The sequence below is a fragment of the Trichoderma virens genome (assembly GCF_000170995.1).
Source record: "Trichoderma virens Gv29-8 chromosome Unknown TRIVIscaffold_1, whole genome shotgun sequence".
Lineage (NCBI taxonomy): Eukaryota > Fungi > Ascomycota > Sordariomycetes > Hypocreales > Hypocreaceae > Trichoderma > Trichoderma virens.
In genome coordinates this window covers 1,868,009-1,882,562 of record NW_014013748.1, presented here as the reverse complement: position 1 = coordinate 1,882,562, position 14,554 = coordinate 1,868,009, and the positions used below count along the sequence as shown (strand labels likewise).

The following is a 14,554-nucleotide window of genomic DNA, read 5'->3' as shown; positions in this document are numbered from 1 at the left end:
TAGCGTGTGGGGTAATAGCCGATTGCGCGTGGCCATGGTGTTCCAGAAGAAGTAGGCGATGGTATTGTTTTAGAATCGTATTAGAAAGGTTTGGTATTATTATGATTAATTATTTCAACAAATGAGGTGGAAATGGGAGGAATTAAATCGTGGCAGCGTTTCCCATAAAGATATCGGACAGAGAATGTGGGGGTAGTGACTGGTACAAGGGGTTCTTCACATGTAAGAAGAAAACGCAAGTTGGTAGGTATGATACTGTCAACCAGGGAGTTGGAAGCCTCTCACTTGCGAGCTGTTCCATCTCGCCCTCAGCGCTTGTATTTCTTCATCCAGCTTGATTCCCGTGCTGGACGATATCTGGCGGAAGCATGATATGAGCGACTCCTGCTGCGACGGATGCGTCATGTCCCTAGCAATCCACAGCAGCCCCGCGACGAGAATAGGATCCCATTGCTCCGCGAAATCATTGCGTGTCGCGGTTCCGGCAATTTGTTGAGCATGCCAGCTTAGGGACGTGAGATGACGCTGGCGGCTAGATAGTCGCAGAAGCCGAGGTTTGCGTAATAAGAGAAGGCGTGATGAGATGTGGTAGACAATATTACACTGTAGAGCAATAGAGCTGGTGTAGACGGGTATTGGGAACGAGGAGTCGTTGTCAGCGTCGATTTGGCCGGCTTCAACGCTGCGTATTTCTAGAATGGGCTGCATTTCGACGGGGCGGCTGTGGTACCATTGCTGGCAATTTGACCATAAGGTGGACCATTTTGATGAGAAATATGAGCCTGCACCTGGGGACATGGATTCTTGAGTTGTTGGCATGTAGAATGGTGGTGAGTTAGAAGCAATATTGTTGATATTGTTGCCGTTGAGCAGTTGGAGACAGCTCGCGAGCTGAATTAGACAGGCGTTGTAAATTGACTTTGTCGACAATGGGAGGGTACGGTCTGCCGGGTCGTGATTCATGGTGAATCCCAAAGATGTTAGTGGTGGCTGATCTGTCAACAATGATGCTGCGAGATCTTTTATGTAAGAGCGTATTAGCCAAACATCCAAATTTAAACACGCAAAGGTGAATCATAAACAACGGTAAAACAAAACTGACCAATCCTGGAATGAAACCGCAACAAAGTTTCCAGCGGCTCTCCAAACCCTGAAAAGCTATTCGCATTTCTCGTAGACTCATCCGATTGGAAAAAGGAGAGTCTTCTCCATTGAGAAGGACTCAAAGTGAAAACCTCTCCCAAGGCCAACAGTGCTAGTCCAATCCTCCTTACCCTTGGCTCTTCAAGGGCAAGAGACGGATCAGTATCTCGTGGAACCATCGTAGAACCTCCATACGCCGAATTAGACCTAGCCAGTTGGGTGGAAGCAGCCGACGAAATAGCAGACAATATTGACCGTCGTTTCTGTGCAAGTAGCATAACTTCGGTCCCAAAGGAAGACCCTACGTCGCCCGCTTCAATCCATGGCGCGAGGTTATACTGAAAGTGAAGTAGTGTGGCAGTCTCATTTTTAACTGAAGCTGCGTGGGTAGTGGAAAAATAATCCTTCCATTCGGACTGCGGTAAGTGGAGAGCTGAGAATGGCGAGGCCGTCTTGGACTGAGAACTCGAGCTGCCGATGAGGCTGTCCATAATATTTTCATCCCTATGTCCGAGTAGAGGCCCCGGCTCTTCAACATGTAACGACAGCTCCTCATTTTGAGCCGGTACTTGGACCTCAGTCGATGGTGTCGGAAGTTTTGATGAAGAGTTGTTCACAAACTTGCAGCGTCTCATGTAAGTAGCCGTTAAGCATATTAGGTGATGAGTAGTGCTGATTAACTCACCCTCACATTAGAGTAGGATGGCGTGGGTTGATCAGATGAACGACCACCTGTTTCTTGGGCTCCAAGCTTGGGGCCTATGACAAAAGTAAGATCCGGGTATTTACACACGACATTTCTCTCCTGACAACTCCCACACTGGGGCTTGCGTTCATCACCTGAAACCAGCCGGTCAGTAGTTGCTCAAACTCTAGACATCCCCAGGCTCATCATATGTATAAGCACAGTAAGATATATAGCAAAGGTTCAAGTCATTGAAACATACATTTTCGTCTTCGCTTGCGGCATGAGAGGCAGCCTGTCCGAACTCTCCTTTTAGCCTCTGGGATATTCCGAATGACAGGCATTGCATCGCTATGTCACGGTGCATGGCATTGTAGCCCCGCTCCCTTCTGAACTGACAGCCAATAGCGATGGCGTATTTGACTAGGCAAGATTGACGTCGACGAGATGTCCAGTATCTGATGGGATTTAATAGAATAATGTCGAGTTTAGCTGGCGGACTTCTATACAGAAACTCGTTAAAATCCGAGGTTCTAGCGCCCCGCTAATGGGGCTCATGGCATGTGGGGCTACCCCGTTAATTGTGCATTGATTATTCCTAATCAGGATTAGACCGCCATGCAGGCGGCAGAGTTTTGGGACGAAAGACGCGACGGCTTTAATACAATTTGAAATACTTCCATCAATGGCAAAAGGAAAATAGGTGATTGTAAGAAGTGGCTTGTTTTCTCGAGTCATAATATTGTAAATCTCGATTCATTTCTCTCACAGCAAAACATGTATCGTGAAATTCTCAAAAGAAAAAAAATGGTCGCATTAATTAAGATGGGTGTTTAAATCATATCGTGACTAATAATACTCCGTTACATTCATTACAAGTTATGGCACATCTCATATGCCAGCAGCTGTATCCAATTTACAGCTGCTCAATCTGCGATTCGTGGATATCCTTCTTTTCGTACTGAGCCGCTCCGCGAGCCTCAATGAGGGCCACCAGGCCAACCTCCTCTTGCACCTCTCTCATCAGCTGAGCATCAATCTCGCCAGTGCGGCTCTTGAATACTCGGTCCATGTCCTCCAGCGTGGCGTTCTTGGTCTCGGGGAGGTAGAACCAGACGGCAAAGATGCCAACAACGAGGAAGCCGGCGAAGAAGATGTAGGTTCCCCAGGCCCAAGCCTCAAGCATGGGAGGAACGAAGAAGGCGATGGCGAAGTTGTTGAGCCAGTTGCTCATGGCACCGATGGAAGCACCCTTGGCTCGGATGGAAAGAGGGAAGATCTCAGAGACCAGAGTCCAGGAGACGGGGCCCCAGGTAGCTCCGAAACCAGCAATGTAAACCCAGATAAGAGCTAAAGAGCGCTGGTTAGTTACATGTCCTTCTACATACTCAGTGCTTAGACATGTTCAACTTACCGACTGCTACCCAACCGGCAGCGACGTGGTGAGGCCAATCGTGGCGGAACTTGGCAACAATGATACCAACAATGACCATGCTGACAGCCATGACAATGGAGCCAACGAGGAGCATGGGCTTTCGTCCGACCTTGTCAATGATCAACTGCAAACATCATGTCAGTTAGCTGTTCGTGGAAAAGCGATTGGACAATGACGACTTACCATGGCGGGAACTGTGCTGACAATGAAGACGACTCCGGTGACACCAGTTGCCAACAGGGCGGTGGTGCCTCCAGTCAAACCAAGAGTGATGAAGATGTTGGTCGCATAGTAAATGATGGCGTCGATTCCACTGTATCAATGTTAGCATAATGAATTTACCAATACAAGTATGGGGATTGTTGCTCACCTCCACTGCTGGAAGAACATGATGAAGAAACCAGTCAAAACACGCTTAATGTTGTCCTTGGAGTTGAGGCACATGGCGTATTGCGCAAACTGTTCGACAAAGGCATTGCTCTTCTTGCTCGCCAGGTTGGGCAAATCGCGCTCAAAGACTCGCTTCTCGAAGACGCTCTCGGCCTTGATCTCCAGGTACTCGATCTGAACAAGCTCGTGGTCGACGGGGAGCTTTCGCATCCAGGCCATAGTCTTCTTAGCCTCCTCATCGCGGCCAACCTTGACAAGCCATCTGGGAGAGAAAGGCATGAACCAGATACCGATGGCAAGGGCGACTGCGGGAATTCCCTGGATGATAGAAGGTAGTCTCCAGGCGAGGTTGGTCTGGTGCTCGCCGGTTCCACCAATGAAGTTGCTGCAGTATCCGACCCAGAAAGAAAGCATGATACCGAGGATAGTAGCGAACTGGTAGAAGGACACCAACAGACCTCGCATCTCCGGCGCAGAAAGCTCAGCGTTGTAAAGGGGACCGACACCGCTGAAGAGACCGACACCAAGTCCGGTAAAGAATCTGCCGGCATACAGGAGTGAAGAGACGCCCTCGTGGGCACCAACGTAGAGGTAGCTACCCAGGATGACCCAGATACAGGCGATGAACATGGTGTACTTGCGGGAAATGATCTCGCCCAGAACACCGGCTGACAGAGAGCCCACGATACCTCCCAACTGGAGGACTGATGTCAGCCAGCCGGTGGCTGAAGATGAGTCGACGACGGCAGGGAAGTTTTCCTTGAAACGGGTCATGACCAGGGACTGGCCGAGGACACCCTGCTGGTAACCATACTCAAAGCCACCCAATCTGCAAAACCACGGCCAGTCAGTATATATGAACATGTAAGAGTAACAGTAAGAAAGTTGGTTGATCAACTTACGATGCAAAAAAGGCAATAAAGAGGACCTTGGGGTTGTTCCGCAGAGACTGCCACATAGTCTTCTGGGCCTCATGGACACGTCGTGCCGGCTCCACGGCAGCGCCGCCGTTGGGAGCAATCTCAATATCCGTCGATCCAGTGGACATTGTGAAGTTTGTTTGCTGGGTTTGAAGCTTGAAGCTGGTGAGAGTCAGGTCGAGTTCGTGGCAAAGGGTGGGAGAAGCCCCGGATTTAAATGCAGCCCTCTATACTCCAGATTTTCGCCCTGTTTACCCCATGTTTCCCATATTTTAAACTGCCACCTCGTGGTTGCAAAAATCTGGAGCCCCCATACGAATCATGTCCCGGTGTCGGTGGGGAACGACGAGTTGAACCTCGCGTGTTGTGGAGGTGAATCTGCAAGAATCTTGGGGGCTGTAGCCTACGTCCCTTGCTTTGGGAATGGCCTCGCCGCGCTGCGAGTACCGAGCGGCATCCCGATTGGCTGCGTGAGTCTTCGGCTGTTGGCCGTGGGCTTGATCGCGGCGATGGCCTCACTAGAGCGGCTAAAGGAAGCCATGTCCACCGCCAGTCCCCTTCCGGCAGTGTAGCCTACGCAATACGCGCTCTTGAGGCTTGTCACCAACTTGGTGCATGCTGACAAGGGGGGCTTGAATGACTCGATGCTACGGTGCTGTCATGTGCCGGCGCAAAGAGACCGCAAAGAGACCACAAAGAGACTCGATCCTCAAACCACCGCCACGCAAACGGGCAGTCTGTTCCGCGCAAACGGGCAATTCATGCCGTTAGTTGCTGCTAGCGCTGCCCCTCTGGAGGTTGTCCGGGTTTACGAAGTGCGGAGGAAAACGAGCCTTCCATGCATCTGGATTTGATCGATCCCTTCCAGGTTCCACTCGAGCTGCTCCCCGAATTTCCCCAAATTCCCACGTGGAGAGCCGAAATTTTTTTTTTTTTCTTTTGTTTCGTCGTTCTTTCAAATTAAGCTGACACGGAACATTAGTGTTAGTGGTTCGATTCTATTACTTCATCCATTGTTTAGTTGGTGGATCTTCTCTCTTCTTACATCACGTATTTTCCAGCTGGTGGATCTTCTTCCTCCTCGGCCCCCAAAAAGCACCTGACCACAATTGCCTGAATCCCTTACTCTAGCATAATTCAAGTCACGCCAGGAATCCTTGATATCAGACCAGGCGGCAGGGAGGTGGACTCGGGCAAGCAGACAAAACAAGGAAAAAATTCAAAGCAATATCCCACCCCAATGGCCACTGGCAATGGACGATGCCACGACTAACCAGATTGACGGGGACGCCTTCATGTCCCCAACCTCGCTCTCTCCCTTTGATGAATACGCTGCCAATCCCAGGTACATTGAGCTTCAGGAAGAGCTGCGAGGCCTGCTTTTTGCCGGAGTAAGTCTCGACCCGAGCAAGAGCGCAACTCCCGAGCCGGCCGCCGATGAGACAGACCACCATGAGCGGGCGTCGGTGCCGTCGTCAAAGAGCCTCGACTTCTCGCGGGTCTCGATCCCCAAGATGAGGCTCGTCAAGTACCTCAAGAACTGGGTCATAGAGTGCTCGCCGTACCTCGACAAGTTTGACGAGGCCCGTCACTTTGGCATCCAGGTGCCCTTGTTGGCCCAGAGCTCGCCCGGCCTGTTCTACGCCGTGCTCGCCTTCTCCGCGCGGCAGATGGAGAGAAAGGCCTGTCTGGAGAAGAGCTACGACAGCCTCGAGCTGTACCAAGAGAGCATCCGGCTGCTGGCCCCGGGGCTACAGGCCAAGGACCCCAATATGCTCGTCACGGCGTGCATCCTAGCTGTGCTAGAGCTCATGTCCGGCAGCCCACGCAACTGGAGAAGGCACATTGAGGGTTGCGCCTCACTCTTCGCCTTCTACGAAGTCACCGGCTTCTCAGGCGGTCTCTTACAAGCCGTCTTCTGGTGCTACGCTCGCATGGAGCTGTGCGGCGCAATCATTTCAGGCGGCGCCGAGAGCACCGTCCTCAGCCTGGACAAATGGGTTCCCCCCGTGCCCGAGGGCATCGGCACTTCCAGAGAGCAGGCCGAGGACTTTGTCAAGAGCATCTTCTACCAAAAGGGCCGCGAGACGCCCGACATGCACGCCAACTGGGCCGTCTATCTCTGCGCAAAGGCCTGCGACCTCATGTACCGCCAGGTCAGGCTCGTCGAGCTGGGCGAGCGCGACGAGACCGACGACAGGCCGTTTGTCGACAGGTGGCGCCGCCTCTGGTCCGAGCTGCAGTTCTGGCGCGACACGCGGCCAAAGTGCCTGCTGCCCATCATGACCACGGAGCCCAGCGACAGCCAAATCTTCCCCATCATCCTCTTTGCCCACTGGGCGGCCATCTCCAGCAACCAGCTCTACCACGCAGCGTGTATAGTCATGTTGGAGATGAGGCCACCCGGCGAGACGCTGCCCAACACGCTCGAGTACTCAGCCGTCTGGCATGCCCAACGAGTGTGTGGCATCTCGTGGACAAACCCTCACCGCGGCAACCTCATCAACGCCATCCAGCCCCTGTACATCGCAGGCAGGCTGTTGACGCATCCGAGAGAGCATCTCGAGGTGGCTCGGCTGTTCAAGATTATTGACAGAACGACGGGATGGGGTGCCATATGGCGGTTGAAGGACTTGGAAGCGGAATGGGGCTACGAGTCGGGGGAGATTTTAAGCATGATTTGATACCCAGGCATTTATCATGCACACGTATATAATGAGCATACGAAACGGCATGAAACCGTATGAGGCAACCTATGAATGTATATAAAGAAACGCCATGCATGACACAGAACCTTACCCATTTACATAAACCGTACGTGTACATAATAATTGATTCCATTCTCACATTCTGCACAATCCCTCCTTTTTTTTTCAGCCCTCGGGTGCCCTCGCACAGCCGGGAACGAAGAAGTAATTCCCGCTATACACGGATGTGGCCAGCAAGAAGGAGATGAGGCCATAGATACCTACGTGATCAAAGCTCTCAAGGCCTCCTCTTGCTGTGACCATGGTCCTCGCTGCATAGGCATGGGTAAACGATATGTCTGTGTTTCCCTCAAAGTACTGAGATCTGGGTTAGTTATTGCCCTGAAAGATATCCATTTCCGCCAACGAAAGTATGATACAGGACGACGACTTACCGCTTCCGAACACAACTGCATGGCCAACGTGATGGTCTGGTAGCTCGGCCGCTCCTCGGCCTCAATTGCGGCCTTCATCATTTCAATGCAGACAAGCCGGTAGCGCTCCATCATGAGATTGCACCTAGCTGCCTCTTGAGGGTCTTTCGAGGTGAGGGCGCGTCTGTGATAGGCTATATAGAAAATACAGGCCAGCAGGCTGGGATATCTGATGGCAAAGGGAACATAGGCTGCCTTCATCCGCTTCATGACGGGAGCGACCTGGTCGCGGGGAAAGCAGATTTCATAGCCATACTTGAGAACCCAATCCAGGTCTTGATAATTGGGAGACAAAGTCAGCATACGTTCGTACCTGTTTAAGCAGTATACATGTATGAAGTAAGAACAGAAGCAGTCGGCACTACTGGATCGCTGGGGTACCTATGCACCCAGCATGTACAAGTATATAGTAGTATAGCAGCAGACAGGACATGATTCACATGAAGATCCAACATCGGGGGCGATAGGATATGATCTGCAGGGCGTGGTGGAAGAAGAAAGGGGGGAAGCAATGATTGATTTTGCACTCACAGAAATTAAACGTTGTGTATTCGTCATCTGTCAATTCCCAGGCAAAGGACCCGTTCCACCCGTCCCTCCTCACATCGCCAATCATCTGCCTTGGCGTTGGCACCTCCACACTCTGGTCCAGGGCTCCCGTCTTTGGCGCAATTCTCCGAAACCCCCGGAATCTCAGCCCCTCACTTTCATCAAGAAACGCAGACAGAGGGTGCCGGGCTCGAACTGGCAGTGCGACGGCATTTTCGGGGGTGGAGTCGGGACTCTCGGTCCGGACGGGAGATTCCGCAGCCACGGCCGCAGTCGCAGATGACGAACAGCAGGCCTTGGCCGCCTTGCACGCCTTACGCTGGCGGCGGCGGGCATGGGAGTCCTTGGCTACGTGTGACCGGATCTGGCTGATGCGCTTGGCTGAGGTTGATTCACTGGGGTGAGCTGTGTTGATGAACTGGAGCTTGATTACTGATGAGTTGGGCCTGGTGACGGGTGTTTTGGCAGAGGAGGAGCGGGCAGGCGAGCTGCTGGAAGAGGGCCATGCTGGCGGATGAATTGGCGGCCTGTGGATGGTGAGAGGCTGGTGCAGCATGCCGTCGTTGTCGTCGTCGTCGGTCTTGAACAGGTTCTGTATCATGCTTGGAGGCTTTGTCACGGAGCTGGCAGAGACAATTGGCTTCTGGAGAAGTACCAAGTCGGAAGGTGTAGGCGGTAGATATGTCGGCCAGGGCTTGCCAGGGGCTTGCCAATAGCAGCAGCGTCTCCCGCACTATTAAAAGAATTGCCAGAAGCCACCTGAGTAGTGCGTGCAGAAGCTTGCAGAAGCTTAAAGGAGCGGCCACTCGTGATGTTTCGCCAGAGTTGAGGTTGGCCAGGATATGACGATGTGGAAATTGTAAGTACCGGGGGAGCCGGCACTGCTGTCTGGGGTTGAGCCAATCGTGGGAGCTCAGGTGCAAGAGCTGCAAATTCCTAATCGGGACAAGAGCGTCCACTTACCGGGCGATTAGCTCCAGCTGACGGGTCGCGGTATGAGTGACTTCGAATGGAGCAAGACTCTGGCTGGAGAGTGCGGTACATGTACCTGATCCATGTGATGGGCTGTCGAAACTCGTAGCTGCGCATCCCAGGCATATAAGGCATTGATGGCGTCTCGATTTGCCAGACATGTAACGAGCTTCTCACTTACATACAACCTCGTTCCAAACCATTCCAAACCACTACAAGACACAATGTAACCCAAATCCAGCTCGCTTTCGGTTACCCTCAGAAACCATGACTCAGGATAACAAGCCGCTCGCCTCGTCAGCACAGCAAAGCGCCAGCCGCTACTACCCACAACCAGAATAGCCCGTCCAAGCCCGTCCAAGCTCTCAGGATCCCATTCCTTCGCTCAGGAGTCTCCATGCAAGGGGTCGGACGAGCCGATGTTTGTCCGCGAGGCATCCGTGGCGCAGCGGCAGATGCTTCGCAAGCCCGTAGAAGTAGCGTATTTTGCAGGCATGCGGTTGGCCACAACACCATCCATGGCTTGGATCAGGGCCTAACAACTGACTAGGCTGTGACGTAACCACACGCGATGCCAGGACGCACAGCCAGGCGCGCAAAGAACAATTAAAAAGAAAGATTCGCCTCGCTGAGTCTAGAAACCACTGACTCGCCGCTGCTTCGAAATCAAGCAGGTGTACAGTAATTCATCTTCTGGCCATGGAAAAGGGAATCGGCAGCGGCAGTGGCTTAACGCCGAAAGAGGCAAACGGGGCTCCGGCTGAGCTTCCGCAAGAGGTGATCCCATTCGACCCGGCGCCGGCATATGAAGAGCCCCGATTAGGACCCTCAGATCCGGCTTCACTTTCAGTTTCCCATTCGCTCTCTGCATCAGTCTCGGCATCAACATTACAGCCGCCGGCCGGAACCTCAGCACTGGCCCCAACCATCACCTCACCGTTTAACTTCCCTACGGATGGCAAAGGCAAAGACGGTTCTCTGACAGCACAAGCTCCCCCCATCTATCAAGTCGGGTCATCTAGCAGCAGCTCCGCAACCGCCCGAACCATTGCCTTTCCTCAGATCAAACCGGATCCGGATTCGCCTTTCCTGGTGGCGTATGCCCCTGTTCTTCTTAGCTATGGCATCACCGAGGAGACATGGCGGTCGTTCATGACCACCATCTCAGCCTTCCTAACGGCCACTATATCAGATCGCGCCCTTTCACATGCCACCGATGTAGCTGCCCATATTGGCCAAAACCCCAAAAACCTGGGCAAAAATGTTGCTGCCCACGCCAAGTCCATTGGTAGGAACGTCTCGGACAATGCCAAACGGGGCAATATCATAGGTGCTGCCATGGGCCTCATCGGAGGCACCATCTCGCTGCCAGTAACAACGGCCCTAGGCATCGTGGGCACCACTCTGGCGCTCCCCAGCCAGGCCATTGGGGCTGTGACCAAGAGGCCGAGAACTCCTCAAGAGAGAGCTGCGACGTATGCGGCTGTTGCAAACGAACAGTGGCTACACATGCGCGGTTTACACGCACATCTATTTGATTCCGCGGGATTGGCTCATCATCTGGGAATGCCGTTGGAAACTTTGTTAAGCCTGGCTTGGGAGACTAAGGAGAGCGATGCTGCAAGACAGATGAGGGCACTGGAACCGCATATTGCAGGGCTTGATGTTGACGAAGGAATGTCGTTGCAGCTAAAGACGCAAACATTATGGCTGGTGTTGATGCCTGGAAAGCCACCATCATCAAAGTGAGTACGTCTAGGGGGAAAGTGATGCCGTAAAGGCTTGGGAGAAAGATATGCACATGAATTGTCGAGACAGAAGATCGAGTCTCCAGGTGGTATTGGTTATTAGCAGTGTAAGGTATAGGTACCTAGTTGGATTTCATATAAACGAAGACAGGTTGCTGTCTGATCCTTAGTATAGAAGCCAGGATTGGTAATTGTTGTAATATCATTGAATTGTATAATTTACAATAAAGAATATGCAAACAATATTGCAGTATTTGGTGATGTATGTAATGGGTGGTCTTGAATTTGTGAGCATTTCTCTCTTGTGCACCGGTACAGAATTCAGCTACCCTGGAGCTAATCTTAGTGAGCCATCAAGAGTATTACACTGCACTGAGGGCAAAGGACAAGTAAGATTAGTTGATTACAAGTTGATTACATCCATATCAGCAGAGGATTCCTCCTTCATTTCTCGGTGTACTAATAGAGTCGAACCGGAGATATAACCCCGGCAATTGCGTGATAAAAATCCAGAACTTCTCCGAGCGGCGCAAACCACGCTACACAAAGTCAAATCATTTGAGATGTAAAAATCAGGAGAATAAAAAAAATTATATTCAATCCTAGAATGAAAAAATGCCAACCAGAAAAGGAGAAGGAGACACAATATCTCCTGACACTTTCACTATCTCACAATAAGAAACTTGCCACTCTAAAGCTGTGGAGTCCGTGATAATACGACAGACAACCCGGGCGTCGATCAAATTACCGGCTCCATATCATACGAGCACACGGCCGGTGCGTTACGGTTACTCCATGTGGGACGGGGCGGCAGTGAGAGCTCTAAGCTTGTGCTGCTATCTATCACGTCTCAACTCAGTATAGCGAGCTATTTTTTTTTTTTTTTTCTTTCAAGGTTGGGGGATTTTAGCGGGCAACAACAACTTCTTTATCCGCGTGCTCCAACTCACGGCAAATCTCTTTTCCTTTTATTCCCGTCGCTACTTTAACGGAATTTTTATTTTAATACAAAATAGAGAAAAGAAGAACAATAGGGTAAGAAATAATTTTAGGCGAAAATGATTGAAGAAGCACCACCCGTCGTCATAGACGATGCGCCAACCGACTCAAAGACCCACGACGTTGAAGGCGTTGTCGAAGAAACCGCAGACACCAGGGTTTTGGTAAGACTCGATCAAAGTCTCGGCGATGGCTTCAACTTTTGCTGACATTGCAGTGACAGACGAAACTCGGATACAAACCTGTACGTTCAACGGTCTTTAGTTTATTTTCCGTTTTGTTTTGCCTTTTAAGCGTGACCGAAAAATCTCACACGAGGCTGTCTGCAGGTGCTTCATAGAACCTTCAATTTGTTTCACAATTTTTCAACAACCTTTGGTAAGGCATATATCTCGAGTCATTTCCAACGCCCCCAAACAAGAGAAACAAAAAGGTCTAACAAGACATTCTCACAAACAAGCCGCCCTCTACTTCATCGGCGGCGTCCGCGTCACCTTTTCAACCGGCATCGCTGCCGGCGGCAATCTCGCCTACTGGTGAGGCTTTACCCCCCACCCTCACGATGACAGCCTCGTCCTGGTTACTCATGACGATTCCACCCCCGCAGGACAAGCTTCATCGTGACATGCGTCTTCAGCTTCATCAGCGCCGCCGTCATTGCGGAAATCTGCTCGTCGCTGCCGCTTGCCGGGTCCATCTATCTCTGGGCGGCTGAGGCCGGCGGGCCTCGATATGGACGCCTGTTTGGCTATGTCGTTGCGTGGTGGAGCACCACTGCTTGGACGACTTTCTGTGCCAGTATGTTTAGATGTTTGAGTTGATACGAAGAAGACGAGTCTAGTGGCTAACAGTAATACCTACAGGCAACACACAGGGAGCTGTGAATTACATGCTGTCGGTATGTCTTACAATGTTATACTGCTGAGACCTGACGTAAAACTGATCCAACTATCTCAATAGGAAACCGTCGTCTTCAACCTTGACTTTCCTTCAGATCCCTCAGACGTCAAGTTTCGCGCCGTCCAGTGGATTTGCACCGAAGTCCTTCTCGCTCTAGCAGCGATATGGAATCTCCTCCCCCGTGAGTATCCATTTACACTCTCCTACTGCCCCTTCCCCCTTTAAATCACCCAAAATCACAAGCACCAAAACGACAACAACTCACACACGTCCCCCCAAAACAGCCAAATACTTCAAATGGATCTTCTACCTCTCCACCGGTTTCGTCATCCTCGACTTCGTCCTCAACATGATTTGGCTGCCCATCGGCACCGCCCGCACAATCGGCTTCCGCTCCGCCCACGACGCCTTCATGACCACCTACAACGGCACCGGCGCCTCGCCCGGCTGGAACTGGTGCCTGTCGTATCTCGCCACCGCCGGCATCCTCATCGGCTACGACGCCTCGGGCCACGTCGCTGAGGAGACGCGCAACGCCAGCGTGTCTGCGGCCAGGGGTATCTTCTGGAGCACCGTCGTCAGCGGGCTTGGCGGCTTCGTCGTCGTTATTCTGTTTCTCTTCTGCACGGTAAGTTTTAGATGATATGATTTAGAATGGGGAATCATGAGTTATGCAGCTTCTGACATGGAATTTCTTCAAAGCCCGATCCAGATACCCTCTTCTCCTACGGTAGCGTCCAGCCGTTTGTGCCGCTATACGCCGTGATCCTCGGCCAAGGCGGCCACATCGTCATGAACGTTGTTTGCATCGTCGCTCTGTGGTTTGTACGTTGCCCTCCCCCATCCCACATCTCCTATCCCGCTCCATAACTTCTCCCACTCACCTTTCTCACTACAGAACACTGCCATCGCCGTCCTCGCCGCCTCACGCCTCGTCTTCGCCGTGGCCCGAGACGGCGTCCTGCCCTGGTCATCTTGGGTCTCCCAGGTCGTCGATGGCCAGCCGCGCAACGCCGTCATCGTCGTCTGGGTCGTCGCCTCCATCATCACCTGCACCATCCTGCCCTCTTCCGTGGCCTTTACCTCTCTCGTTTCGGCCGCCGGTGTTCCCTCCGCCGCAGCCTACGGGCTCATCTGTCTTGGCCGACTCTTCCTCACGCCAAAGACGTTCCCTAAGCCGGCATGGAGCCTTGGTCGCTGGAGCAAGCCTTTCCAGGCAATCTCCGTTCTGTGGAACGGTTGGGTGGTCGCCGTGCTTTTCTCGCCGTATGTTTTCCCTGTCACGGGAGACACCTTGAATTATGCGCCCGTCATCATGGGGGCTGTGACCATCTTTGCCATTGTGTCGTGGTGGATCATTCCGGAGGAGAGGTGGCTGCCCAGCCAGCGTATCAAGGAGCAGCTCTTAGCAGGAGAGTCGGCCGATGAAGACTAATTTGAGGCTCTGGAAAGGCATCAAGACAGGTTGGTCTTAGTGAGTGTGCATCTAATATAGATACCCAGTAGATAATTGAGTCGTTTGAATTGAAAAACTGTTGATTTTACATTGACATAGAAATTCCCTATTGTAAGGGGTGGCTACCTTCCTCAAGCAAGGAGCTGAATAAGTGGCCAAGTTACATGTAACTAACA

At 51.9% G+C, this 14,554-nt stretch overlaps 6 protein-coding genes across 6 annotated transcripts; 3 read left to right on the top strand and 3 right to left on the bottom strand.

Moving 5' to 3' along the window:
• Positions 1 to 258: 258 nt before the first annotated feature.
• On the bottom strand, positions 259 to 1,634 carry TRIVIDRAFT_141488 (uncharacterized protein; the record flags this gene model as incomplete). The annotated part of the gene is made up of 2 exons (XM_014106061.1): positions 259 to 995; positions 1,103 to 1,634. The coding sequence occupies 2 exons, from the start codon at positions 1,632 to 1,634 to the stop codon at positions 259 to 261; spliced, it is 1,269 nt and encodes a 422-aa protein (XP_013961536.1).
• A 1,110-nt stretch (positions 1,635 to 2,744) lies between these two features.
• TRIVIDRAFT_34796 (uncharacterized protein) lies at positions 2,745 to 4,701 on the bottom strand (the record flags this gene model as incomplete). The annotated part of the gene is made up of 5 exons (XM_014106060.1): positions 2,745 to 3,178; positions 3,243 to 3,387; positions 3,447 to 3,576; positions 3,634 to 4,482; positions 4,556 to 4,701. 5 exons carry the CDS (start codon positions 4,699 to 4,701, stop codon positions 2,745 to 2,747), a joined length of 1,704 nt encoding a protein of 567 aa, XP_013961535.1.
• A 1,125-nt stretch (positions 4,702 to 5,826) lies between these two features.
• Positions 5,827 to 7,257, top strand: TRIVIDRAFT_188205 (uncharacterized protein; the record flags this gene model as incomplete). Its single annotated transcript, XM_014106059.1, has 2 exons — positions 5,827 to 5,964; positions 6,055 to 7,257. 2 exons carry the CDS (start codon positions 5,827 to 5,829, stop codon positions 7,255 to 7,257), a joined length of 1,341 nt encoding a protein of 446 aa, XP_013961534.1.
• A 13-nt stretch (positions 7,258 to 7,270) lies between these two features.
• On the bottom strand, positions 7,271 to 9,133 carry TRIVIDRAFT_215113 (uncharacterized protein; the record flags this gene model as incomplete). Its single annotated transcript, XM_014106058.1, has 3 exons — positions 7,271 to 7,638; positions 7,716 to 8,029; positions 8,286 to 9,133. The coding sequence occupies 3 exons, from the start codon at positions 8,902 to 8,904 to the stop codon at positions 7,447 to 7,449; spliced, it is 1,125 nt and encodes a 374-aa protein (XP_013961533.1).
• Positions 9,134 to 10,301: 1,168 nt separating this feature from the next.
• Positions 10,302 to 11,018, top strand: TRIVIDRAFT_18141 (uncharacterized protein; the record flags this gene model as incomplete). Its single annotated transcript, XM_014105470.1, has 1 exon — positions 10,302 to 11,018. A coding segment is annotated over one exon (717 nt), but the record flags the coding sequence as incomplete, so codon positions are not given.
• A 1,063-nt stretch (positions 11,019 to 12,081) lies between these two features.
• TRIVIDRAFT_33774 (uncharacterized protein) lies at positions 12,082 to 14,357 on the top strand (the record flags this gene model as incomplete). The annotated part of the gene is made up of 10 exons (XM_014106057.1): positions 12,082 to 12,186; positions 12,246 to 12,266; positions 12,352 to 12,400; positions 12,483 to 12,558; positions 12,630 to 12,820; positions 12,886 to 12,920; positions 12,983 to 13,103; positions 13,207 to 13,550; positions 13,625 to 13,747; positions 13,821 to 14,357. 10 exons carry the CDS (start codon positions 12,082 to 12,084, stop codon positions 14,355 to 14,357), a joined length of 1,602 nt encoding a protein of 533 aa, XP_013961532.1.
• Positions 14,358 to 14,554: the final 197 nt, after the last annotated feature.